We start from the raw sequence: 25,133 nt of genomic DNA, 5'->3' as shown, positions 1-25,133 counted from the left end.
GGGGAATCCCTAGAGCTCAAGCCAGCGGAAGGGCAAGCCCAGTGTCCCTGACGGCTGTGGGCGACACCCCCCCAATTCCGCAGGCCTCGGCGCGCTCCTCGACCGCAAGAAGAACGTGGCCGCTGAACAGCAGGCGCCCGGGCCGAGGGAGTCCAGAAGCGAGGCGGAGCGAACTGACCCGCGGGCACAGGCGACGCCGGGCGGGGGCGGGCTCGAAGTCCGGGGGCGGGCCCGCCCTCGCGTCCAGCCCCTCCCGGGCGGGGGTGTCACGCGGACGGTCACGTGGCCGCACCCGGAAGCGCGCCGGCGAGCCCGGCGGTCTGGCGGTGAAGGGCGGCTAGCCGGTACGTGGTCCGAGCGCCGCCCTCCCGGTCCCTCCGCGGGCTGCGGGGCTCCCTCCGAGGCCCCCTGCGCGGTCCTCCCGGAAGTGGGGGCGGGCCCCACCCCGGCCGCACCGGCCCCGCCCCGCTGGCCTTGGGCCCTCTGCTTCTCCTAAGTTTCTGCAGCCACGGAGTTGGGAGGGAACCCCAAGCCGGGCCTTCTTCCCAGTGTAGCTGTGAGCTTCGCGGGGTTTTGGGAGGGGCTGCATAAAGTGTGGAGTGAGGGGCAGACAGGAAGGCTGCCGTGTCTCCTGGGCCCTCCAGCCCGGCAGGGGCAAGGCGGGGGGCCCAGACGGAGCGGAGCGGGTTCAGGCGCCGAGGCCTTAGGGGAGGTTTGCTGGGGAAGGTGGCGAAAATGGGGGCTGAGGGTTTTCCCCAGGTTGGCCCGACGCCATCTGGGCCTTCAGTGAGTCCTGTGTTGCCTCTTTAGAGCAGGATAGAGAGAACAGGGAAATCATAAAATGACACCAGTAAGGTTCTCTTTCAACAGCTTTTTGGAATAAAAAAGGAGAACCTAATGTCCACTGAAAAGCATTTCCATTTTTTCTGGGAATATGTCATTTAGGCCAGTTATGCCGGTGATGTAGCAAGTCTCACGTTGCAAAAGATGCTGAGCCCCTAAAAACCCTTTTGTGCTTCTTATTTGCTTACAACGTTTGGTTTCCTAATTCGGTTACACCTTTATGTTGTTCCTGCCTCTTATCAAAATGTGAATGATTCTGGAACCAGTTTAGTTCACCCTGTTATTTGACAAAGGGAGGCCGGGAAATAAGAATAATAAATAAGCCCACGTCCATGTAAGAGTTTGCTAAGGGATTCCTGCCTGGTTATTCTGTCTTTTCACTATAACCGTGTAGGGAGGCAGAGCAAGGGTTTCTGTTTCACAGCAGGAGTTTGAGGCTCAGAGAGGGTTAAGTGCCTTGGTCAGGCCAAAACTAGAACCCCGTCTCTGGCGCCTTTTTTATTGGTTTATTTCATCCTCCTGGGATATCACTCCCCTTCTCCTCGGACTGCTTCCCTGTGGGCCTGGGACGGCTGTGCTGTGTGTCTAGTGACTCATAGCAAGCCCCTTGGGGCTGCTCAGGGCAGGTTTGCAGACCACACCATGGCTCTGAGTGACCCACGTGAAATGAGAGTGCCTGGAAGGAAACAGTAGGTGGGAATTAATGTTTGTGGGCATCTGCTATGTCCAAAGAACTGTGCTGGCCGGTTCCTCTTCCCCATTGTGGGAGGCCAGGGGTGAGCGGGATACAGGTACCGGGCACCTCCTAAGCAGACTGCCAAAGGGCCAGAGAGAGAGACCTTCACCAGCCTGTCCTCCCAGAAATGGGCAGCAGTTGGATGAAAGGCTCTGCTTGCCCTCATGACCTCTCTGTTTTAAGCATTTACAGGACCTGAGATGCTGTGCTGCCGCTCTCCATAAGCTAGTCACCGAGAGTGTGTCTGCTGCAGCCCTTTCTGAACCCCTGGCTGTCTGGAGGCTCTGGTGTGCTCCTTGCCAAGGTAGATGATCCTGCCCGACCTGGCAGGTGGCACCCACCCCAGGGCTGCTTTGGGGCCATGGGATGTACACAGCATGAGGCGGGCAGTAGACTGAGCTTTCCCTGACTCCGCAGAACCCTGCCCCAGCTCTTCCTCCTGATGTCACCTTAGCCTATCTTCTCCTCCCTCCCCTGCATCCGGGCCATCAAGGCCTGTGACTCCCAGCTATACCTCTTGAGTCAGCCCCTTCCTGTCCTGGCCTCCGCCAAGGAATGGACCCTCGTTACCCCACACTAGGACAGCCGGCCTCCGTCACCTTAACCTCACCCATCCGTGACCAGTGTGTCACTCCCCACACGCTTCCGAGCCTACAGGGGGCTCTCTGCTCCTGGCCACACATTCTGCAGCCCTCCATTGCCCAGCACACACACTCCCTTCCCATCAGGCTGGCCCCTTGAACCCCTGTCTTTGTCACCCTCACCTGGGTGTCCCAGAACAGTCTCTTCCAGGCCCACCTGCCCTTAGCCAGCAACCTTTACTTCATGTTCAGTTGCCCTCCATGTCTCTGCCTTGTGTTTTGTGGTTCCATGGGAATAGGCTGCACTCTTTCACTGGGGTGGAACCACCTTGAGGCCAGGTGCTCTGAGTTAGAGTTGATAAAGCAGCCGGAGATGTGGGAGGAATTCAGTAAGTGCCACTAAGCTGGGCACATAGGGGATCCTGAAGAGTGTGACGGAGTCCCAGACCTCAGGATGCTATGATCCTGTGGAAATTGGACATCCACCCGTGGGGCAGTCAGAGCAGAGTCCCCTAGTCATTGTCACGTCTTAGCACACAGATAGCGTGATCATGCCCGTGTGGCTCACTGAGGCACAGAAGATGTGAAGCCCCTGCCTGGGGTTTTCTCAGTTGTAGGCAGCTGGCCTGAGAGCTCTGGCCTCACCAGGCGTGGTCAGGCTGCCCCAAGGGTTGAGAGGTCAGTGTCTTGCTGTGCCCCAGGAATGAAAGGCATAGTGTGGGAAGCTCTGGGTTAAGAATCTCCCCACTGATGAATAATGAAACACATTTTATATAATCAGGCATTAAAATGTGCCCCACAGAGGGTGTGTGGGGGGTGGGGGTGGGGAAGGTGCTTTGGAAGAGCCAGAGACGCTGGGGGATGAGGCTGAGAAAGCTGCAGCCAAGCAGGTGTGAGAATGCACAGTGGGCAAGGTTAGGCAGCCTCTGTTTCTACCCAGAGCACAAGCAGCTTGTTAATAAAATTATGTAATCCTGAATCCACTCCTCATGGGCTTTGAAGCTTGTCTTCTGGAGATGTGTTTGCCTTGGGGATATCTCTGAACTGCCTGAAGGGAGGTGCACTAGCCTCCCTGCATTCTAGGCCAGGCACTGACCGTCTGCCGTGAGCCATGATACTGCCTGCCTCTTCTATGTCCAGATCGAGAGCTGGGTCCTTCCTTACGCTTGGTGCCGGTAGGCCCATGGTAAGTCTGACACTTTGGTGAGAGGCTGGAAAACACAGAAGCAAGAGCCCCAGCCTTAGGCCTGGGTTTAAATCCCAGTGGCTCTGCCACGCCAAGCTGTGCTAGGTCCTGCTCTAAAAAATGAGAATAACTAAAGATTCCTACCTCATCAGGTTGTGGTGAGGGTCTGACGAAATAACACCAGGAAGGCCCCTGTAGTTGTGCCGGCTCAGTAGGTATCTGCTGGGATTGTGATCGTTTTCATTACTCAGGCCGAGCTTGTGGATGAAGGGGCCAGGAGGTGACCTTGAGCTTGCTTCTCCCTGTCAGATGAAGTGTGTTTTGGTGGCCACAGAAGGTGCAGAGGTCCTCTTCTACTGGACGGATGAGGAATTTGAAGAGAGTCTTCGGCTGAAGTTTGGGCAGCCGGAGAATGAGGGAGAAGAGGTGAGTGCAGGGCAGGGGGAGGATGGGAGAGAACAGCACAGAACTACCAGGAGGCGGGTGAACCTGTCCACCCACTCCTGGCCCAGCCTGAGGAACTAACAGGGTGGTGCGTGTGGCCCAGCATCCTAAACACCCAGCTGCTCATCCTCAGAGGTTGGCCTCTTGATGCTCTCGAGTTAGTGACCTCACCCCTACTCCACCAGGGCCCCTTAGGCTACATGAGAACAGGAGGAGGAGGTAGAATTTTAATCACACAACAGAGAAATTTGGTGCCCTCGCCTTCTCTACTTAAAAAGTTTAGCATAAGTTTAACACATTAATTTCTTAAATAACTATACTAAGGTATAATTGGCCTACTATACAAAGTGTACAGTTTGAGATACACACACTTGTGATTCTATCACAATCAATAAAATAAACATACTCACCATCTCAAAAATGTGTGACCCCTCCCTCACCTCCCCCAACCTGGGCAACCACCAATGTGCTTTCTGTCACAGTAGATGAGTTTGTATTTTATGGGCTTTTATATAAATGTATTTTATAGGCATGCGGTATATTCTCAGGGTTGGTTTGGTTTTGGTCTGGCTTCTTTCAGCATAATTTTCAGATTCATCCATGTTGCAGTGTCTATCAATAGTTTATTCCTTGTCGTTGCTGAGCGGGAGGTAGTCTATTGTATCAGCACACCACAGTTTGTATGTCCGTGTACCGTTGATGGTGACTGTCCAGTTTTTGACTCTTAAAAATAAAGCAGCTGTGAACATTCACGTTCAGGTCTTTGTATGGACATCGCCTTTCATTTTTCAGGGGTAAAATACCTAGGGCACAATGGCTAGATCGTGTAGGTATATGTTAACTTTTTTTTTTTTTTTTTTTTTCAACGTTTATTTATTTTTGGGACAGAGAGAGACAGAGCATGAACGGGGGAGGGGCAGAGAGAGAGGGAGACACAGAATCGGAAACAGGCTCCAGGCTCTGAGCCATCAGCCCAGAGCCTGACGCGGGGCTCGAACTCACGGACCGCGAGATCGTGACCTGGCTGAAGTCGGACGCTTAACCGACTGCGCCACCCAGGCGCCCCAACTTTTTAAGAAACTAGCAAACTTTTCCACAGGGGTTGTATCATTTCATAGTCCACTCCTCATGTATGAGAGAGCTCCACTTCCTCCGTATCCTTGCTAACCCTTGGCAATAGTCAGTCTTTTTCATTTTCACCATTCTACTAGGTATCGATTGAAATCTCATTGTCTGTTAATTTTCATGTCCTAATGATTGATGATTTTGACATCATTTCATGTGTTTATTTGCCATCTGTATCTTCTTAAATTGAAATCGGTCCAAATTTTGCCCATCTATGTCTTGGGTAGGTTATTTCTTATTATTCTTAATGACTTTTGAGAGTATTACATACTTTGGATGCAAGTCCTGTATTAGGTACAGGTTTTTTGCAAGTATTTTCTTCCACTCTGTGTTGCCTTCGCATCCGCTAACCAGTATTTTGCAAAAAGCAGAAGTTTTCATTTGACAACTCCAGCGTATCCATTTTTTTGCTTTTAGGGATCATGTTTTTGGTGTCATATATAAGAAATCTTTGCCCAACCCAAGATCTCAGAGTTTTCCCTGTATTTTCTTCCAGAAGTTTTATCATTTTAGGCTTTATGTTAGGTCTGATGATCCATTTTGAATTTTTGGATATGATGGCAATTATGGATTAAAGTTTATTTTTTGCATATGAATATCCAGGGCAACACTGAAATATTACAGCTTGGAGATAGTTGTCATTTTCCACTAATAATTTCTACTCTATGTTTTAAAGGGGTAATTTATCTTGGACATTTTTTCCAGGTGAATTTCGTATTAAAAATCTTTGCAGGGGAAGCAGTAGAGAGCGTTCTTGCATTTCTGCAGCAGCACAGACTGGTGGCCTGCCAGCCCCCTCCTCGCTCTGCTGAGCTTAACTACCCGTTGAGCCAGTTCCACCTCAGCGGGTTAATCCACTTCAACATCGCCGATATTCTTGTCACAGTCTTTAGGAATAAAGATATCAGAGATCATGACATTTTAGTGGTTTTATTTAAGCTAAAAAGCAAGTCTATTTGTTAGGCTCTTTTATTTTTAGCAGTCAACACATATAGTTTTTTTTAAGAATTTTTATATATTTTAGTTCTTTGCTATTTCAGTCAGGTAAATGTAAGAAGCAAACCATCAGTAGACCTCTATATCTCTGGAACCTGCCATAATATTGACATAAAGGCACACAGTATAGAGATGAATGAATAAATAAAATAAAAGAAGCAAATTATCTGCTGGTGTTTATCTTCCTCTTTATCAAAAACCTTGGAAAGGAGCAAAATCCTGATTTTTCAGTTCCTAAATGACTGATGTAAAGAAAAAATTGTCTTTAAAGTTTTATTTTTTATGTATACGACACATATTTTTTTTCTGATTCTATAAATAACTGAATTAATTGTAGGAAATTTGGAAATACAGAGAAATCGTTTTTAAATGACCCATAATTCTAGCACCAGACCTATTAGCTTTTCTATGTATTTCCTTTGGGTCTTTATCTTTTATATGTAGTTGGGATCATACCACATTTACAGTTTTATTTCCTGTTTTTTTCCATTTGCCATTATATCAAAAGCATTATTCTTTTGTGTTAAATAGTCTCAAAAGCATAAATTTTAATGGAAGCATTATATTCCAGTGTATAAATAAATGTATCATTTATTTAACCATTTTTCCCATCCTGGGCATGTATATTGCTTCTACTTTGCTAAAACTATTGCTGTAGGGAACATTTATGCTTGAATTTGATCCCACATCTCATTATTTCCTTAGGATAATTTCCTATAAATAGAAACGTTGATTCAGAAGCCATTCAAAGATAATGTACCACTTTATAATTCCAAGTAATAGTAATTCCCTTACACTCTGCCTACGCCAAATATTTTCACCTTCCCCAACCAAAAAAAAAAAAAAAAAAAAAATTCTTGCTTTGCTACACCTGCAGAAAAAGCTGCTACTCTAAAAATGAGTTGCTGTACACACAATCTAGATTTTTAAGTGACTTTCTATTAGCGTAATTTGTTGATGACAGTCCAAGAAAATTGTGGCATGTGAATAATTTAACAAACATTTGCCTATGTGGAGGGATATTCATTCAACAAATATTCATTGAGAACCTACTATGCTCCAGCCTCTGGGGGTGAAGCCATGAACATAGCATGATCCTGCTCTCGTGGAACTTCGGGCCAAAGAGGGAGGGCAGACAGTGAACCCAGTGGCAAATAAACTCATGAGTGCAGGTAATGATAAATGGGCTGAAGAAGTTAAACAGAGAGAGAGGTGGGGAGCAGTGGGGGCAGGGTGGCCTGGTGGTCAGGAGCCATCTGAGCTGGGGCCTGAGTGATGGGCAGAAACCACTGCTAAATCCTGACTGACAGACTCCCGCAGCAGCTGGACACAGCTTGGTTCCCGAGCGCTGAGGAAGTTGGGAGAAAATACCCGCCACGGTACTGCGTCTTGGCCCTGTTGTAAATGCTGTACTTTGCCCCTGGCTGGTTGCCTATTTTTCTTTTCGAGACAAGGTCTTACTCCTCTCCTTTCAGATTTCTCAGGCTCAGAGTTGGGACTTGGCTTTCTCCATGATTCAGGTCTCCGGAGATCACTGTAGGGAAGGTCACCTCTTCTTTCTTGTCATTCCAGTATGGAGGGTTTGAGTGGTGACCGTTCTACTGGCTTCATGCCAGTTGTAGTTGCAGATTGTCACCAAATTTGTTCAGTTTCTCTTTGGTTTTTATTTATTTTGTTCCTTCTTTGCAAGGCAGAGAGAATGGTTGAAGGAAGATCTTGTAGAAGTAAAGGTTGGCTTGTGATGGAAATAGGGAAAGTATGGAAGCATAAAAAGGGGGCAAATCACTCATATTCTCTCTGCCAGGAGGAATAACTTTAATAGTGTTGCCTTTCTTAATATTTTCTCAATACTTTGTTTTTTCTATGCATTTTAAAATACAGACCATTCACTTTTTTGTTTTAACGTGACATCATAGCAGAGGAATTTTCCATGTCATTGAAACACTCCAGTATTTTACATAGCTATATATTCTTCCACCATTAAATGGACTGTTATTTATCTGTTTCCCAGGCACTGGGCATTTACACTTTTTACAGTTGTTCGCTGCTGTAAATGATTCCATAGTGAACGTCTATATGCGTGTGTCTTTGCCCCATCCCAGATCACTTTCCTTAGGATATGTTCCCCAACGTAGACCTACTGCCAACAAAAAGCATGGACTTTGGGTTATGTAGAGAACTTCCTTAGAGTCATTCAGTTCTCCCATTAAATGCCCCAGACATTCCACTGTGGAGATGTGGCCTAATTCCTTAGTGTTTCCTTCTAGATTCAGAGCCTGAACAGCAGAGGCCTTGCTACAAGGCTCGGGTCTTTTCCGTGCCTTTGTCCCCATGGTCTGGCACTCTGAGCAGTGTGACTTCCTTCCCCTCATGCAGCTTCCCGCCCTGGAGGACCAGCTCAGCACCCTGCTAGCCCCAGTGATCATCTCCTCCATGACCATGCTGGAGAAGCTCTCAGATACATACACCTGCTTCTCAACAGAAAATGGCAACTACCTGTATGTCCTTCACCTGGTGAGCGTGTAGCTCTGGGGCCCATGTTCCTCTTCCCTCAGTTCTGTGGGCTGTCCACATGCCTCTCCCTGATCTTGAACTTTAGACTCCTTCATAAGGCAGAAATTGCGCCCTCTCAAAGTCCCCTGGGACCTAAGCCTCCCCTCACTGTCCTCAGGGATCAGGACAGGGAGGGCTCCCCTGGGGCTGGCTGACATCAGCCCCCTCTGCCTGCAGTTTGGAGAATGCCTGTTTATTGCCATCAACGGAGACCACACGGAAGGTGAGGGCGACCTGCGGCAGAAGCTGTGTGTGCTCAAGTACCTGTTCGAAGTACACTTTGGTCTGGTCACGGTGGATGGCCAGCTCATCCGGAAGGAGTGAGTCCTCGTGGCGGTCCCCTCTAGATCCTTTGCTAAGCACCCTCTCGAGGCTGTGCAGGGTGTGTCCGGCCTCTGTGAAACTGGCCAGTCACACTCTCCTCCTGGCTCCTTCCTGGTACCTTCCCGGATCTCTCAGGCTGGCTTCATGTCATATGTCTGTGTGTGAAGGAAACTGAGAAGTGAAGTGATTTGCTTGGGTGCCCGACTCCTGATTCCGTGCCCATCCCACTCTATGGCCCCGGCCACAGCCCGGACTCGGCCCTTCTGTACCTAGAGGGCCCTCCCACTCATTTGTTCATGTTGCGTGAGCTCTCCTGGCCCTGACTGTCTTCTAGGACTATGCCCCTTTGGTTGAAGGTTGGGACAAGCAGCTTTCTCATGGGTCTTTCCTGCTCTGCCCCCAGGCTGCGGCCCCCAGACCTGGAGCGGCGCATGCAAGTGTGGGAGCATTTCCAGAGCCTGCTGCGGACCTATGGCCGCCTGCGTGAGCAGGAACAGTGCTTCGCCGTGGAGGTGACTACTGGGCGTGGGAGTCCTCAGGCCAGAGGAGTGTCAGGTCAGAGGGCTGTGTAGCTTTCAGGCCACGTTTTGACACACACATCCCCATCATGAGTGAGGTCATAGGCAGACCCTCAACCTCGTGCATTTAGAAGGTTGCGCCTTGTTGTGGTCACGTGGTGGGTTGGACACCCTGATGGGGTTTCCTGAAATAAAACAGATCCTAGATACAACAGACTTTTTCATGTCATTCTGAGCTCACAGTAAATTGTGGAAAGCAGTGATAAATAAGCAGCACTAAAGGCAAGATTGCCTGAGTGTAGATGGTGATAACACCACCACCAGAAGACTAACTTAGGCCAGCAGCACTGGGGACTGAGCCCAAGACTCCCTGGTCAAGCCCGGACCTGAGGAGTTCAAGTGGTCACTGCTGGTAGACTCCCGGGCTCCCCGTAGAGACAAGCACAAATTCTCTCCAGAGTGGCGGTTCTCACACTCCAGTGTTCATCCGAATCATCTAGAGGGCTTGCAAGATAGGGGTTGTTGGGCCTCCCTTTTCTCATAGTTGGGGGGGGGGGGGTTTCTAGAATTTGCATTCCTGACTAGTTCACCAGTGACGCCGATTATGCTGGTCCAGGAACTGCCCTTTGAAAGCCACTGCTTTAGAGGACAGGTGAAGAGCAAACGAATATGAGCTCACAATTAACAGTCAGATGCACAGGGAAATGAGCCACCACGAGTGAGAGGAAAATCAATCACCGGTAGATTTAGATCCCAAGGAGCTTGATATCCTGGAATTATTAGGTACAGAATATAAAATAACTGTGAAATATTTAAAGACATAAAAGCCAGAAGAGAACCCATATAGATATTTTAGAAATGAAAACATAATTATTAAAATAAAAATCTCAAGGGATGGGTTAAATAGTAGATGAGACATAACTAGGAAGAGAATTAGTGAACTGGAAAATAGATCTGAAGGATTCATTTTCACGCCCCGCTTACTCACTCTTCTGATAAATGTATAGTACCCACTGTATTCTAAGAGGTGTGCCAGGCCCTGGGAATGGAGATGAATAAAGACACAGTCCCTGCCCTTGAGAGGAGATGAGCCAGACATATATACCTGAACGTCCAACAAAGCATTCTGGTTGTGCCATATTGGGTTTCCTGTCAAAATCAAAGGTGGCACGAAGGATGACATGGTCACCTCTTTCGGAGACATCCAGAAGAGCTTCTTGTAAGAGCTGGCCTAATGCAGTTAAGATAAAATCCAAACTCCTTCCTGAACCTACCAGGCCCTGTGTGATCTGCCTCCGTGGATCTCACCCCAGCCTCATCTCGTGCCTCTCTGGCCTTGCTCACTGGGGACTGACCCTCTGGGACTTCTTTCCATTTCAAGAGTGCTTGACATTTAATTCTGTCTAGTAGTCATTAGCTACATTTGGTTATTGAACATTTGAAAGGTAGCTAGTCCAAATTGAGTTCTGCCGTACATGTAGAATACAGACTGGATTTTGACGACTTAGTACAAAAAAAGAGCATCAAATGCCCCATTAATAATGCTTTTATATGTTGAAATGGCACGATAAATTACTAATATTAATTTCACCGGTTTCTTTTTACTTTTTTAATGTAGATTACTAGGAAATATTAAATTATGCATAGGGCTTGCCTTATATATTGGTTGGACAGCACTGTTCCAAACTCTCTCCCCACCTCAGGGCCTTTGCACATGCTCTGTTCTCAGCTTGCAGCATTCTCCCCCTCCACTCTCTCTGATAGGATTTCTTGTTCTTTAGATAGCAATTTAAAGGTCCCTTCTGCAGGGACATTTTCCTTAAATACCCTACCCAAGTAGGTCTGCTGTTCATTACCGTGTGTTTCCTACACAGCACTTATTAGAATTGGCTTTAATCTTGTCCGTTTCCTTGCATATTATCTGTCTCATCCACTGGAGTCTAGTGACCAGACCATAAACTGCAGGAAGGCAGGGACCGTGGTGGTCTGAGTCTCCCCGTTCCCAAGTGTCTGTCACAGAGCACGCACTCAGCATGGACTGAGCGAATGTACCCACCAGCCAGGACCTGGAGCAGGAGAGAGTGGTCGGTGACGTGGTTTCCTTTCCCTGCTCACCCTTGGCCAGGCTGTGGAGCGGCTGATTCACCCTCAGCTCTGTGAGCTGTGCATAGAGGCCCTGGAGCGGCACGTCATCCACGCTGTCAACTCCAGCCCTGAGAGGGCCGGTGAGGAGGCCCTGCATGCCTTCCTGCTCGTGCACTCCAAGCTGCTGGCTTTCTACTCCAGGTGAGCCCTGGTCCCAGCAGGCAGTGACCCAGAGGCCCCCCAGCCCCTCCTCCTTGCCCCTTATTCCTCTACCTGAAAAGCACCACCTCCCCAGCCAAGAAGACCTTCAAGACCCATCTCTTCCATGAAGCCTCCCCAGACTCTTCAGTTTGTGACCCCTCTCAGCTCATTCCCTTCTCTGAATTATGTCTTTCTGGAACACTGTCTCCAAATCTGAATTTTAGAACTTCCTGACATGCTGTTACTGGTCCCTGGTGATTTCTCGTTGGTAGTTTTTCTTCTTTAACACAACCAAGTTTTATTTTTAGAATTAATGAATTGGTTAGTTTTATCTGCACCTTGCCTTTCTCCAAGAAGGATGCGGTCAGCTGACATGTTCCCATACTCCTTGAAGTCAGGAAGCGCGCTACGATGCCCTGCCCCATGCACCACTGCCCCGTGCCCCAGGCACGTGCTGACAGCTGCCTGTTCTCTCTGCAGCCACAGTGCCAGCTCCCTGCGGCCAGCCGACCTCCTCGCCCTCGTTCTCCTGGTTCAGGACCTCTACCCCAGTGAGAGCACAGTGGAGGATGACGACCCTCAGGTCTTAGGCCAGCTCCCTGGGCAGCTCCAAACCCACCCTTCCCCCCCCCCCCCCGGAGCACGCTGGGCAGGCAATCTAGGGAGGCCGTAGTTCAGGGTCACAGTACTGGTCCTGGGGTTGGGCTCGACTTCTGCTGCTTTCAGATGTAACAGGAATTCTAGAATGCGGTTTAGTCGGTGAAAAGTGCAGATTTTTGGAGTGCTTGCTGCTCTAAGCCTCGTGTCCCTCATCTGTGCAGTGGGACAGGGTTTGGAGGAGTGAAGGGGACAGTTTACCTAGAGCCCAGCAGTGCCTGGGGCGTCTGATAAGTGCTAGCCAGCACCTTCGCTTACCGCCATCCCCATTATCCTCAGTGGTGGTGGTTTGATTGTCAGTGTGTTGGAATTTCTGTAATTTCTGTAGTCTGGAGACAGATCAGGCTACCTAGAGTTGAAACCTCTATGGAAAGTGAGCTCGCCCGTGGCTGCCTTGTCGTGGGAGGCACAGAGGGTTAGAGGCTGTGCTCTGAGGTGTTGGGCTCTGTGGGGAGGAGCTGGTCAGACACGGTCTAACTAGGTCTTCCTTGACTATGGCAGCCTTGTCCACGGAGGCCCCGGAGCAGCCAGAACATCCCCATGCAGCAGGCCTGCAGCCCTGGTTCTGCAGCCCCCACCAGGAGGAGTTCTGCAGCAACCGTGTGTGGTGGACCCACCTTGCAGAGGGGAGAGGGGCTGGGGTTGAGCCGCCTGTGGGAGGGTCTCCTGGCTGTCAGCCCAAGACACCCTCTTGCCTCCCCGCCCCCCCCCCCACACACACAGGACACAGACAGCTTCTCCCTCCCTGAGGAGTACTTCACACCAGCTCCTTCCCCTGGAGAACAGAGCTCAGGTGAGGCCCAGGGAGGAGGAGGAGGGGAGGGGGGAGAGGCCCCTTGGCATCACCTTGTGAGGGCACAGGGGCAGGTGCAGAGATTCCTAGAGCCTGATGCTTCCTGTGGGTCCTGCTCTGTCCACCAACCCCTGCCCCCCTGGCTCTGGCATGAATTCAAGGATGGCCCTTCAAATGAGTCCTAAAGCTTTTTGTGACAAATTGATTTCATTTAAAAATTTATTTACCATAAGGTATATTCTCTGCCTTTATTTTCTTGTAATCAATTAATAAGTAACTAAAATTAATAATCATTTGATTTCAAGTATAATGACTTAAATTATAAATAGAAACATTTCTGTACTTTGCTGTTTTTTCCAGAGTATTTGGGTGGGTAAACAATAAAAAAATATATACATTCAAAATGTTGCTAACAAAAAAAATTGACAACATTGCTTAGAAAAAACAGATAAGCCAAAATCTGTACTGTTATAGTCCCTCTAAATGGGCTCACATTTATCTGTGAATTTCTTAGGGGAAAAGGAAGGATCATATGGTTCATTTCACCTGATAGAAAAAAGCCATGATTTCAGGAGAAGAAACTTCTCAGGGACTGAGTTTTGAACAGAATTTACTGTGTGGTACCCTTAAGCCACCAGTTTTCAACATTGGCTGCACATTAGAATCATGCAGGCAGCTTCAGCCAGACCAGTTAAGCTATATAGTCCACAGACTGGGCCCCAGGTGTGAATACTTCTAGAAATTTCCCCCAAGAAGCCAGTGAGCATCAGAGTGGGAACCAGTACTATGCACAGATTTAAGTTAGAACAGTGGTTCTCAGCCCTGCTGCACAGGGGGCTGGCTCACCTAGGGATCTTTAAAAACTGCTGAAGCTGGGCCTGCCTGTGCCAGAGATTCTGACTTAATTGGTCTGGGATGTGGCCTGGGCATCAAGACTTTTAAAAGGTCTCATGTGCAGCCACAGTTGAAAACCAGTGGGTTAGATGTTCTTAACTTTAAGTCCTTGGATGGGCTCCAGGGAGCCTGGGACCTCTGAGGTCATGCACCACCTCCTATAGGCTTGCACATTTCTGAGGGTCCTTAGCCACCCTCAGCTCTCTGAGCTCTCCATGAGCCCAGAGCACATTGAGAAACACTGCTTTGGGGTGATCATGGAAGCTCCTTTCTTCTTGCTGCTCCCTTCCCTCATTCATCACAATCCTCCTCCTGGCCTCTTTCTCAGTGGTTAGTCTTTATGCCTCAAAGCTGTAAATAATGCCACTTCAAAGTGCTTGGAACTCACCGCTTACAAATGGCTTGAGTTGTACTCATTCATTTGTAAATCAGGTGTTTGAAAACATACAAACAGGCTTCCCTAGAGAAACATGATTATAGATGACCGTTATTTGCAATGAAGTATAAGGGAGAAGGATGTTATTACAAACATGTAATATTTCAGATAGGTAGTGGGTTCAGTAAGTTTCTGTGAGCTGGGCTGGCAAAGGAAATCCAGCTCATTTCCCTACACATAGTAGGTGCTCCGAGTTTGCCAACTGAGTAACTGGGGAAATGTGACTGCCGCCTCCTGGTGAAGAGGCGCTGTGATAGAGACCTGAAGGAGTCTGGAGGGTGGAGTGGCGGAGGGGATTAAGGGGCCCACGTTGGGAGGGGGGTTGCTGAGGAACACACCTGGCGCCATTGCCAGGTCCATCCTCAGGAACTTGGACCCAGCAGCCGGCCCTGGGATGAGCTTTCTCTTCCCCAGGCTGCTTTAGCCCTGAGACTGCAGAATTCACCCTGTACTTCCGGTTTGGGGTCCCTTGAGCAGGGCCATGCTGCTCCGGCCCATACTAAGTGCTCTTGTCCCTGCCAGGTACTCCGCCCCATCCTCCCCTCCTGACATGCTGCTGGGCCATTATTCACATTTTCATGTTATTCATGTTATGTTATTACCTATGTCCTGTAGGCAGCACTGTCTGGCTGGATGGGGGCACCCCGCCCACCGATGCTCCCCAGATCCAGGTGAGTTTTTCCTGGGGCAGGGGTGGGGGGAGTGGACAGAGCTCATCCCAGAGGCAGGGGCCAGGCAGGTGCTGGGCGAAGGGTGACCTCAGCTCCTGAGAAATTCCACCTTCCTCACACTTGTTGGGAGTGAAAGTCCAGCTTAAGTTTTAATACTTCTTAAAAATTAGATAGTAAATATACTTCTTGTAGAAAAATTGGGAAATACAAAAGTATGGAAAAGGAGTAAAAAAGCACTCTGAATCCTCTCCCAGATGTTAAGTACTATTATGATTTTGGGGTGTTTCCCTTCTAATCTTCCCTATGATTTTATATACGTGCAATCACGTATGTATGTGTACTTACACACTGCATATATTTTTTTTTCATTTACCAAATCTGAGTCCTAATGTACTTCATTACACTTTTTTCCTTAAACGTTTTTCCATTTACTTAGCACTGGTTTTTAAGGATTGTTTAAGAGGCCATCATATGCCAGGGTGCCTGGATGGCTCAGTCGGTTAAGCATCCGACTTCGGCTCAGGTCGTGATCTCACGGTTTGTGAGCTCGAGCCCCGTGTCAGGCTCTGCGCTGACAGTGCGGAGCCTACTTGGGATTCTCTTTCTCCCCCCTCTCTTTCTCTGCCTCTCCCCCATTCTCTCTCTCTCAAGATAAATAAACTTAAAAACAAGAAGTCGGTCACGTGCCTGTGCTCCTTATTTAGCAGAGCGGCGGCACAGCTGGTGTGCTGTCTCCAGTTATTTTGCTGTTCTAGCTAGGACTGCTGTGCCATCCTGATAGACAATGGCTTGTGGCATCTCTGCTGATCTCAATGTTCTGCTTTTTCCCCACCAGAGGCTTTCTTACTCATTTAGTAAGGCTGGAGTCCGGCTCATTTAGCCCATCTATGCCTCAATTTTCCTCCATGGTACTGGCCGACCGATGCTCTGAGGGTGGGTAGGATAACAGCGTTATTGAAATGCTTTTGTCCGAGTGAAGGCTTGGGAGGGAGCTCCCCCCACCCCCATTTTTCCTGCCTTCTCAGTGTCTCTTCTACCACCTTCCCCAGATCCTGTTGCCCATGGCCCCTGCCTGCCCTCCAGACCTGACTCTGGGCCGCAAGGCTCAGAAGAAACAGGGAGACAAACAGTAGCAGCCCTGGAGCTGCTGGGGCCGCTGTGACAGAGCTCGGGGACTTTTAAGAACTGGATTTCTTGGAGCTGATGTATTTATCCCCATGGTTCACAGGGAGCACAGCGAATGGGCAACCATGGGTAGGTATGTGAGGCAGAGGCCAGGCGGCTCCCCCACCGATGGCTCTTTTCTCCACAGATCGCTGAAGACACCCTCCAGACCCTGGTCCCTCACTCCCCGGTCCCTTCCAGCCCCAGAAGGATTTTCCTGGATGCCAGCGTGAAAGAGAGCTATTGCCCTATGGTGCCCCACACCATGTACTGCCTGCCCCTGTGGCCCGGCATCAACATGGTGCTCCTGACCAAGGCATGAGCAACCCCCACCTGCTTCGGCAATGCCCCAGCCTGGGCGCCTTCCCCACAGGCTGCCCCGTTCATCCTGCCCTGTGCTCCTCCCCTTAGTGCCCCAACACCCCCCTGGCCCTGGTCCTGTACCAGCTGCTGGACGGGTTTTCCCTCCTGGAGAAGAAGCTGAAGGAGGGGCAGGAGGCCGGGAGCACCCTGCGGTCCCACCCCCTCATGGGGGACCTGCGCCAGAGGATGGACAAGTTTGTCAAGAATCGTGGGGGGCAAGAGATTCAGGTGAGACCTGATTCCCAGACATGCCGGCCTCCGGGAGAGGAGGCAGGGCCTTCAGGAGCCTCTAGGCCTTGGCCCTGCCCCACCGTAGGTGTGTAACCCTTGTTTCCCCCAGTACGAAATGATAACAGAAACTTACAGCAGCATTTTCAGAGCATTTTCACGTGAGTTTGGCACAACACGAATTGTAATTCCCATGGTATAGAGGAGACTGGAGCTCACCTAGATGATGGTTTGGCCGAGATTACTCAGCTGGTGGGACCAGAGCCTGGCCTTAGGACTCCGTGAGGGCTGGCCGCCTGCCCGTGGCACCCCTCCCATTGTGTCAGGTCACACGGAAATGCAGGACACAGTCTACCACCTTGGGCGGGGCAGGGAAGGAGGCTTAGAGCCCAGGTCAGAGATGAGGTCTAGCGATGCTAAGTAAGCAGTAGCAACAGCACAGGCTATGCCGGGAGCCTAGAGGAAGTTCAGGAGGGATAGGCCACCCAAGGGACACAGCTGGTGGTCCTTGGGTCCGTCTGAGGACCTGAGATGCGCTGTGGCTGCAGTGCACGTGGGTCTGAAATGAGAAGAAGGATCAGAGGAGGCCGAGCAAGTGAGCGGAGCCGAGACCCAGGCAGACCCAGGTACCTCTGAGGAGTCTGCCCAGCATCTCGCCGTGCTGCGGGCCATCACAGCACTGGGTTAGAATGCAGAGTCCCCCTTTGAGGAGCTCACCCACCTCAGCACCCCGGCGCCTGCCCTGTGTCCACTCCTCTTTGGTGCACTCACCTGTCACTCTGAGAGTATTACTTTACATGTCTGTACCAGCTAGGCAGTGAGCCCGGTGCCTGCCACACAGATACTGCTCTTTAAAGAAGTGCCTGCTGAGTGAATAGAATGGTGTGTTAGGGGGTGCAGAGAGCTGGGGGGGACCTGGTGGAGAGCCAGCTTTGAGTATGTGAAGGCAGATGTGCTCTGAGCCTAAATACAGAGCAGTCAGGGAGCGTGGGTCCCTCTCAGAGCTCGACATCGCAAGAGTGTCCCCTGGACCGCACTGTGGGGACATCATCAGGAAGCTGATCTGTCTTCTGTCCTCCTACAGAGCACCTGGCTGGAGTTCAAGAGCAAGGCCTTCTCCAGGAGCGAACCCGGATCGTCCTGGGAGTGAGTGGGGGCCTCTGAGGATGGGGGGAGTCGTGTGGACAGAGGGACAGTTTCCTCCAGGCCAAGAGGCAGAGAATGCTCAGGAAGGTGCTTACGAGGGCCGAGGGGGCTTCAGGACAGTGGAGTCCGGTTCTAGACGCTGGAGGGAGGCTGGGAAGCAGAGGAGTTACGGGTGGAGGCGAGAGCCTGGAGAACTTAACGTGGCACAGAGGCTCAGCATCGTGCCCAGCTCCAGCACTGAAGGGCGCACTTCCCTCATTTCTTGATAAAAAAAAAAAAAAAAAATAGGGGCGGGGGGCGGGGGGGGAGATTCTAGAATCTTCAACCCAAGTACACAGGCACCACATTGGCAGAAAACCGGGGAGCTGCCCTGTCCCTCTGAGGGCAAGGGTGTGCTTCAGCAGCTGTCTGTTGCCCGTCAGGAGCAGGGGCGACTCCTGGGATGAAGGGTGGTCCTAGGTGTGTGTCCTCGGCACACCTGCGACGGCCCACCCTCCAGGGCCCTTCGTGCTGTCATGCTCTCCTCTCTCGGTGTCCAGGCTGCTTCAGGCGTGTGGGAAGGTGAAGCGGCAGCTTTGCGCCGTCTACCGTCTCAGCTTCCTGTCCGCGGCCCCGGGCCGGGGAGGCCCGCATCTGCCCCAGCAGCTGCAGGACCAGGTGCAGACACTCATGCAGTAAGTGTGGGTGTGGCGCCTGGGTCACCAGAGTGGGAGCTGGGGCCCCGCACCACACCCTGCCTCCCCTGCTTCCTCGGCAGAGAAAAGCTGACGGACTGGAAGGACTTTTTGTTGGTGAAGAGCAGGAGGAACATCACCATGGTGTCATATCCTGATGCCTGAGCCCCAAGAAGCCCCTCACGTCTGCCTGTCCCCGCCACCTGCCACTCTGAAGGACTGCTGGCTTTCTGAAAGGAGTGTATACGTTCCACCGCCTCAGCTTCTTCAAAGAAAAATGATAGGAGATGTTGTCATGGGTGTCTTGTCCGTAGGAACACTCCCAAGGCTGAAACTTCACAAACCCCTGCTGTCCCACAGTTGCTTCATAGCTTCAGAGAGCATTTATGTTGACGTCCAGCCAGCGGAGTGGTAACAGGTGTTGCAGGCGGGCAGGGGTCCTGGGGTCAGGGAGGTTTGAGAGGCCACGTCTTCCTTAGAAGTCGCAATACACAGTGGGACATGAAGGCTCTGAGGAGGCCTGCACCAAATATGTTTATCCCTGTTTAAAAAACCATCTGCAAGACCTGTTTGACCCTTTCATTCTGGAACACTAGTTTTATCAAATACTAATTTTCCCTGGAACTTTATATAAGGAGTCTTTCCTGTATTAAGATCTCTAAAGTGTCAGGCCTTCAATCTCCCAAGACTCTTGCCTGTGGTATGCGGGTGAAAGGGATGACAGAGGCCCTCGTTAGCCAGCAGCCACCACCCTGCCATGTTGGCTGTTCCCCTCTCCAGTGGGAACCTTCCAGCTTCACAGGTGATGTGTGGAGAGATGAACAAAACCACGCCGAGGTGTTTGGGTTGGGTAGTCAGCTAGGCTCATTCATTAGGTAACTCTGCTCTCACACCAGCCTCACCACATGTAAGATTTAAGCTCATCCCTCATGAAAATGATAAAATACAAACAATACCCTATTGCTCTTAGGTCCAGAATTCCCTGTGTTAAGTGTGCTAGTATCAAGGGATCCATTTTATTTGCATCATAGAATTTCTCAGCGCTGGGGAGTTCAGAGGTAAAGAGATCCAGGAAAACAGGGACACCAGGGGTTGACTGACAGGGCAACCTGTGGGGAAAGGAGGGCTTGGCGGGCCTGGTCTCCTGACTCCACTGCTTAGCCTTGCTAGAATCCTAGGTGGAGGACAGAGTAGCACCTTCCCTGGTCCCTGGCTTTATGAGCACCTTAACTCTGACCTTCACCTACCTAGAAGACTTCCCAGGCTTGGTGCATTTCATCTATGTGGACCGCACGACCGGCCAGATGGTGGCCCCTTCCCTCAGCAGTAGTAAAAGGACTTCATCAGAACTGGGCAGGGGACCGCTGGCCGCCTTCATCAGAACCAAGGTAAGCATTGCCCGGCCCGGGTACTCTTCACCCCTGTCGGACAAGATGTGCGGCCTGCCCCCTGCTCAGGAAGGACTGATGCCCCACCCTTGGGGCTCCCGTGAGGCCCCAAGCGCACCCCGCCCCCCTTAACCGGTACCGTACTCTTCTGTCAGCATCTGCCCCCAGCTGCCCGTGGCTTCCTAAGGCTAGCAGCTGGTCTTTGTCACTCTAGGGCCCTGGCCCTCGGGGCCACATGGGCACCTTCCTGGGTGTCTTCTAATATGCTGCATAAGCACATCTGGGCAGTGGGTTCAAAGGGGGAAATGACCAGGACTTAACATTGTGCTTGGCTTAAATAAATTCCAGTAAGTATTTGCTGAATTAACTCACGTGGGAGGACGAGACACAAGGTCAGTCAGTTTGGATACACGATTTAACAGGAGGTGGTTTGTACTGAAGAACCATTCCCTGGGGGGTCCTGTATTCATTCTCCTTAACTGACTATTTCATAGTAAACTAGTATAGGTATATTTATATACAATATATATAGCATGTAGCATAGTATATAAACATATATTAGAGTTGTCTAAAGAAAGTATATGCCAATGGTTAAAGTAAAGAGGGCAACAGAAGGCCTGTGCCGGCTCTGCCTTTCCCTGGCTGTGGGGTTGAGGTATTACTTAGTCTGAGGTCCTGTGTCCTCATCTGTAAAAGGCTAGTGATACTATTGACGTCCTGGAGTTGCAGAGATTACAGATGCGTGAGATGCTGCATGTTGACTGTTTAGCACAGTACATGGCACAAATGATACAATTCATTGAGCATTTACTGATACCATCCTCTTCACCCATCTTTCTGGAAGTTGTTGGAGTTCTCTCGCCGCATTTCTTTTCACTGTTTTTCTGTGCAGCTCGTTGTCCTTGGTTATAATTGCATATTCTGTGTATGCAGTGTGTTTACCCACATTTTCACTTCACTTTCCATCTGATGCATTTCCTCATGTCATTAATTCTTTATAAACATGATTTTTAACAAGTCCACAGTAGTCCATCATGTGAACGTAACATAATTTCCTTAGCCATTTCCCCAACGTTGAGCATTTAGATTGTTTCCAGGCTTTCGTGGTCATAAATAATTCTGCAGTGCACACCTTTGTGCGTCCATCTTTGCCCTCATCTCTGATTCTTTTCTCAATATGGATTCCCAGAAATGGAATTATTAAGGCAAATGGGAGGAATGTTTTTAAGGTTATTGATACCTGTTGTCAGATTGCTTTCCTGAAAAATATAGCAAATCCATGTATTTGTTTGCAGATGTAATTAGACATGACATTGTGGTCTGGCTTGCAGTGAATCATGTATACCTTCTGCTAAGCTCTTTGGTGAGAGAGCTCATCAGGCCTTTTGCAGCCCTGGGAAATGGGGGACCCAGGCTGTCCAGGCTGCCCTCCCGTGGGCAGTTCACAGTCAACATTAGGAAGTCCTTGAATGAGGCAAGAGAATATCGCCCGGGGGATGTAGCCCATATGAGCACCCGGTCACTGTGTTTCTGTCAAACTCCTTGGTGAACCCTAGTTGGGACTTCACCCCTGAAGCAGATGACATGCCTGACTCAGGGTACTCAGTGTGTTCCAACAGTTCACCAGCACCTTCCTGGCACAGAACCTATGCCAGAGTTGCGGGCCCTGGAGGGGATGGGGGGGGGTGGGAAATGGGTGGCCACACCTTCATTTCCTGTTCTACTAACTTAACAATGCCCTTGGGCGATTTTCGGGGTCTGGTGATCAGTTTACTAACGGATGGCTTCGGTGTAAAGTTACTTTACGTGTTTTTATGTATATTTTATTGTCACAGTGTTTGGAGGGGTAATCCGTCCTAGTCCATCCATCCAATAATTTATTTCTGAGCTCCTGCTCTGACCCAGGTCACGCCCTGACACTAAGGAAAAGGGGGAGAAGGAGCAGCCGCTGGCCTACCGAGAGCTCCTTCTCTGAGTGCTTTTCTTCCAGAGGCAAGAGCCTGAGTGAGCCCTAGCCCCACTGTGGGAAGGGGGCTGGCCCCGCAGGCCATGGTGGGCAGGGCAGCTTCGAGCACTTTCCCTGTTTCCCCAGGTCTGGTCTCTGATCCGGCTGGCCCGCAGATACCTGCAGAAGGGCTACACCACGCTGCTCTTCCGAGAGGGGGACTTCTGCTGCTCCTACTTCCTGTGGTTTGAGAACGAGATGGTGGGTGTGGCCAGGCCTGGGGCCGGCCATCCTGAAATGCTCTTCTCTCTGCTGACTCTGATACTCTTCTTTTGCTCTCTGTTCAGTCCCTCTGTCTCTTCATCAATTCTTGTCCCTAGTGGGACTGACAGGTAAGCACAGCCTTTGGGACCCGGATCTCAGAGGTCCCACTTTCATGTGCGCCTTGTGACCCCTCCACCAGCCGTCTGAAAAGCTCAGGCTGTCAGGCAAGGCAGCGTCCAGGTAACACGTGGACGAATGGGTGTGTGCCCCTTGAGAAGGGCTGCTCGGGGTCTGGTGATCAGCTGACAGCCGCTCTTAACGAAGCATGGCACACTGTCATTCCCAGGGTAAAGGCGGATAAACTGAGGTTCAAAGCAGTGAAGCAACCTGCCCGAGGTGAAGATGATAGTATGGCCTCCTATTCCCATATTTCTCTCTCTAGACTCACTGTTTCAACAGTGTAAGCACAGGTCATGGGAGCTTGGTGTCTCTCTCATGCTCTCTCTTCTCTTTCCTGTTTCTCTTTGTTTTGTGTTCCAGCTCTGTAGGGGCCATTCCTTTTGGCCTGAGAGCGATGGCCAGTGCTTTCCGGAATGTAGGGTGCTTACTGGGTCCCTCACCACTCTTCTGGCAACCTCACATCCTCCCATGGGCCATGGTTGGGGGCGAGTATCACTGGCCCCGTTTTACAGATCGAGACACTGATGCCTGGAGATTAAACTCCGTGGCCAGAGCCACCAGGATCATAAATGATGAAGCCAGAGCCCAGACTCGGCTCTCCTGACCTGCAGGCTCCTCTTTGCACTCGGTGCCCAGGATGTGTGTACAACCTTTACCTGGGTTTCTAGGGGGAGACAGGGCTTCGTGTGTGTGGCTGGCATGACAGAGTGACAGACTGAAGCAGAAGTGTGGGGGACAGAGCTGGCTGTGGGGGCTGCCTGCACCTGTGCCGTCTTGGGCAGCCACTTAATACGCCAAGGGCACCTCACCCACACGATGGGCCCCACAGTGCCCACGTGGGCATTGGAAGGAACCCCGTGACCAGGACTGGGACACAAGCTGCCCAGCAGGTCTTAATTTCCTTCTCCTCCTCATCCTACCCTGGAGATTTCTGTCACTTCCAAAACAGGGAGTTGGGCCTTTTGATAATGTGTTGCCCTTCCAGACCCTGCATGACACCTCCTTGGGTCGCCTTCCTGGCAGCCTTCCTGAACCCATGCTGGCCACTGACCCAGGTGCTCCCATTGATGGAAGTGACGGCTACCACACGTGGACCAGGCAGGATACTCGGAACTTTATATACGTCACCTCCAGTGTTCACTGGGTGGTTACTGTTATTCCTACTGCACAGATGAGAAAATGATGCAAAAAGAGCTCCAAACAGCAAGCACTCACCAAGCAGGGCTGAGCCAGTCCTTGAACATGGTGTCTGACTCGTGCCCATGTTCTTTCCACCGTACCTCCACCTCCCATTCAAGACGTTTCTCCTCCTCAGGGGTACAAACTCCAGATAATAGAAGTGCCCGTCCTCTCGGATGACTCGGCCTCCATCGGCGTGCTGGGAGGAGACTACTACAGGTGACCCCAGTTTACAAGACTGTTGGGAAGAGTGGGTGCCCAGATAAGTGCCACTCCCCCATAGAGGAGCAGCTCCTCCTTCAGGAATGCCCCCCTAGAAGCTCCTTCCTGCCCAGCCCCGTGTTCAGTGAGAGAGGGGTGGGCGCGGAGCACACCCAGGTTTCTGCCCGTCTCCTGGTTCCCACACTCTCGGCAGCATCTGCCGGCATCTGCGCTGGGGCCCTAGGGCTTCCCCGCTGGCTCTGTGGCATCCCTTAGCTTGGACACTGCCATCACCAGACCCACACGGGGAACCCCAGGGGGTGGCCCGTGCAGCCTGGGGCTGATCCTCCTGTGGTTAGGTCAGCGAGGGGCGGGAAGGCCTTGCCAGCCAGGTGCTGGGGCCTCGCGAGGTGGCAGTGCCTGTGCCGTGCTGGGAGAGGCCCCTGGTTCTGGGAGGGCTGCCGCGGCCTCGTACCTGAATCCTGTCCCCCGTCTTCCTCCAGGAAGCTCCTGCGCTACTATAGCAAGGGCCATCCCGCTGAGGCTGTCAAGTGCCATGAGCTGCTGGCCCTCCACCTGTCGGTCATCCCCACAGACGTGCTGGTGCAGCAGGCCGGCGAGCTGGCCCGGCGCCTGTGGGAAACCTCCCGCGTCCCCTTGCTCTAGGCCAGGGCACAGTGCTCCGGCGCGGTCTGTGTGTATCCTGGTCCCCTCGTATAGCACTCACCTAGGGATAGCACAGTCCCCGGGGTCTCTTAAACCCCTTAGACTAGTCTCCCCTCCAAGTAACAAACCCCCAAATCCTTGTCTCTGGAGGAGGAGGGAGGCCAGAGAGGGTCCCTTGGTCTCCTTAAAACAGTAGTGGCTGCGAGGTTAGAACTGGGACGGCTGCTTTCAGATCTGCCTCTCCATCTATCCCCAGGAGACAGGAAGTCCCCAGTGCCTGCAGGTGTCTGAAGATGCCTCCTCATGCTGTTGGAGTGGAGAAAGAGCTCCCTCACGAAGCTATTTCCTTCTCCAGATGAAAGGTGCCGCCCTAGCTGGGCTGCGATTCACGCTGTGCCTCTTCCTCCCTACGACCCTGGGCAGGTTTCCTCCACCGATAGCCCCTACCTCTCAGGGTGGCCGTGAGGGCTGCCGGACACGTGGCAGGTGCTCAATAAATGCTGGTGGTGGTGGTTCAAGCCAAACGTGCCTGGGCTCCTGGGCTGTCCTTGGTGCCCAGCAGTCTGGCCCCTTTGCACCCTGCTCTGTCTCAACTCCTTCCCAGCCCCCGCTCAGAGGTTTGTGTCACTTGGGCCTGTGGATCCCAGGTATAGGTTTTTGAAAACATGCCAGCCGACCCCTGTGTGCCCTGG

At 51.1% G+C, this 25,133-nt stretch overlaps 1 protein-coding gene across 11 annotated transcripts; it reads left to right on the top strand.

Moving 5' to 3' along the window:
* The first annotated feature begins 223 nt into the window (after positions 1-223).
* Positions 224-24,969, top strand: HPS1 (HPS1 biogenesis of lysosomal organelles complex 3 subunit 1). 11 transcript variants are annotated; one of them, XM_045438511.1, is made up of 20 exons: positions 224-344; positions 1,763-1,883; positions 3,656-3,772; positions 8,288-8,425; positions 8,642-8,784; positions 9,192-9,300; positions 11,432-11,592; positions 12,073-12,175; positions 12,751-12,849; positions 12,973-13,042; positions 14,988-15,043; positions 16,356-16,523; positions 16,619-16,798; positions 17,883-17,944; positions 18,484-18,618; positions 18,702-18,767; positions 19,862-20,006; positions 22,099-22,212; positions 23,711-23,793; positions 24,279-24,969. In XM_045438511.1, the coding sequence occupies exons 3-20, from the start codon at positions 3,656-3,658 to the stop codon at positions 24,439-24,441; spliced, it is 2,112 nt and encodes a 703-aa protein (XP_045294467.1). In that variant the 5' UTR covers positions 224-344; positions 1,763-1,883; the 3' UTR covers positions 24,442-24,969. The 11 variants fall into 11 exon arrangements, with proteins under 11 accessions (XP_045294467.1, XP_045294461.1, XP_045294470.1 ...); XM_045438505.1 differs by having other exon boundaries at positions 3,598-3,772; XM_045438509.1 differs by having other exon boundaries at positions 256-344; positions 1,772-1,883; positions 3,598-3,772.
* The last annotated feature ends 164 nt before the right edge of the window (positions 24,970-25,133 follow it).

The sequence above is a fragment of the Leopardus geoffroyi genome, chromosome D2, assembly GCF_018350155.1.
Source record: "Leopardus geoffroyi isolate Oge1 chromosome D2, O.geoffroyi_Oge1_pat1.0, whole genome shotgun sequence".
Classification (NCBI taxonomy): Eukaryota; Metazoa; Chordata; class Mammalia; order Carnivora; family Felidae; genus Leopardus; species Leopardus geoffroyi.
This window is presented reverse-complemented; position numbering and strand designations above follow the sequence as displayed.

Excerpts from the sequence above, each read along its gene's own strand:
- HPS1 (XM_045438505.1), top strand. The coding sequence starts at position 3,611 with ATGAAGGGGCCAGGAGGTGACCTTGAGCTTGCTTCTCCCTGTCAGATG. Across the intron at positions 12,176-12,750 it reads TGGAGGATGACGACCCTCAG|CCTTGTCCACGGAGGCCCCG; the intron begins GTCTTAGGCCAG and ends TGACTATGGCAG. Across the intron at positions 16,524-16,618 it reads ACATGGTGCTCCTGACCAAG|TGCCCCAACACCCCCCTGGC; the intron begins GCATGAGCAACC and ends TCCTCCCCTTAG.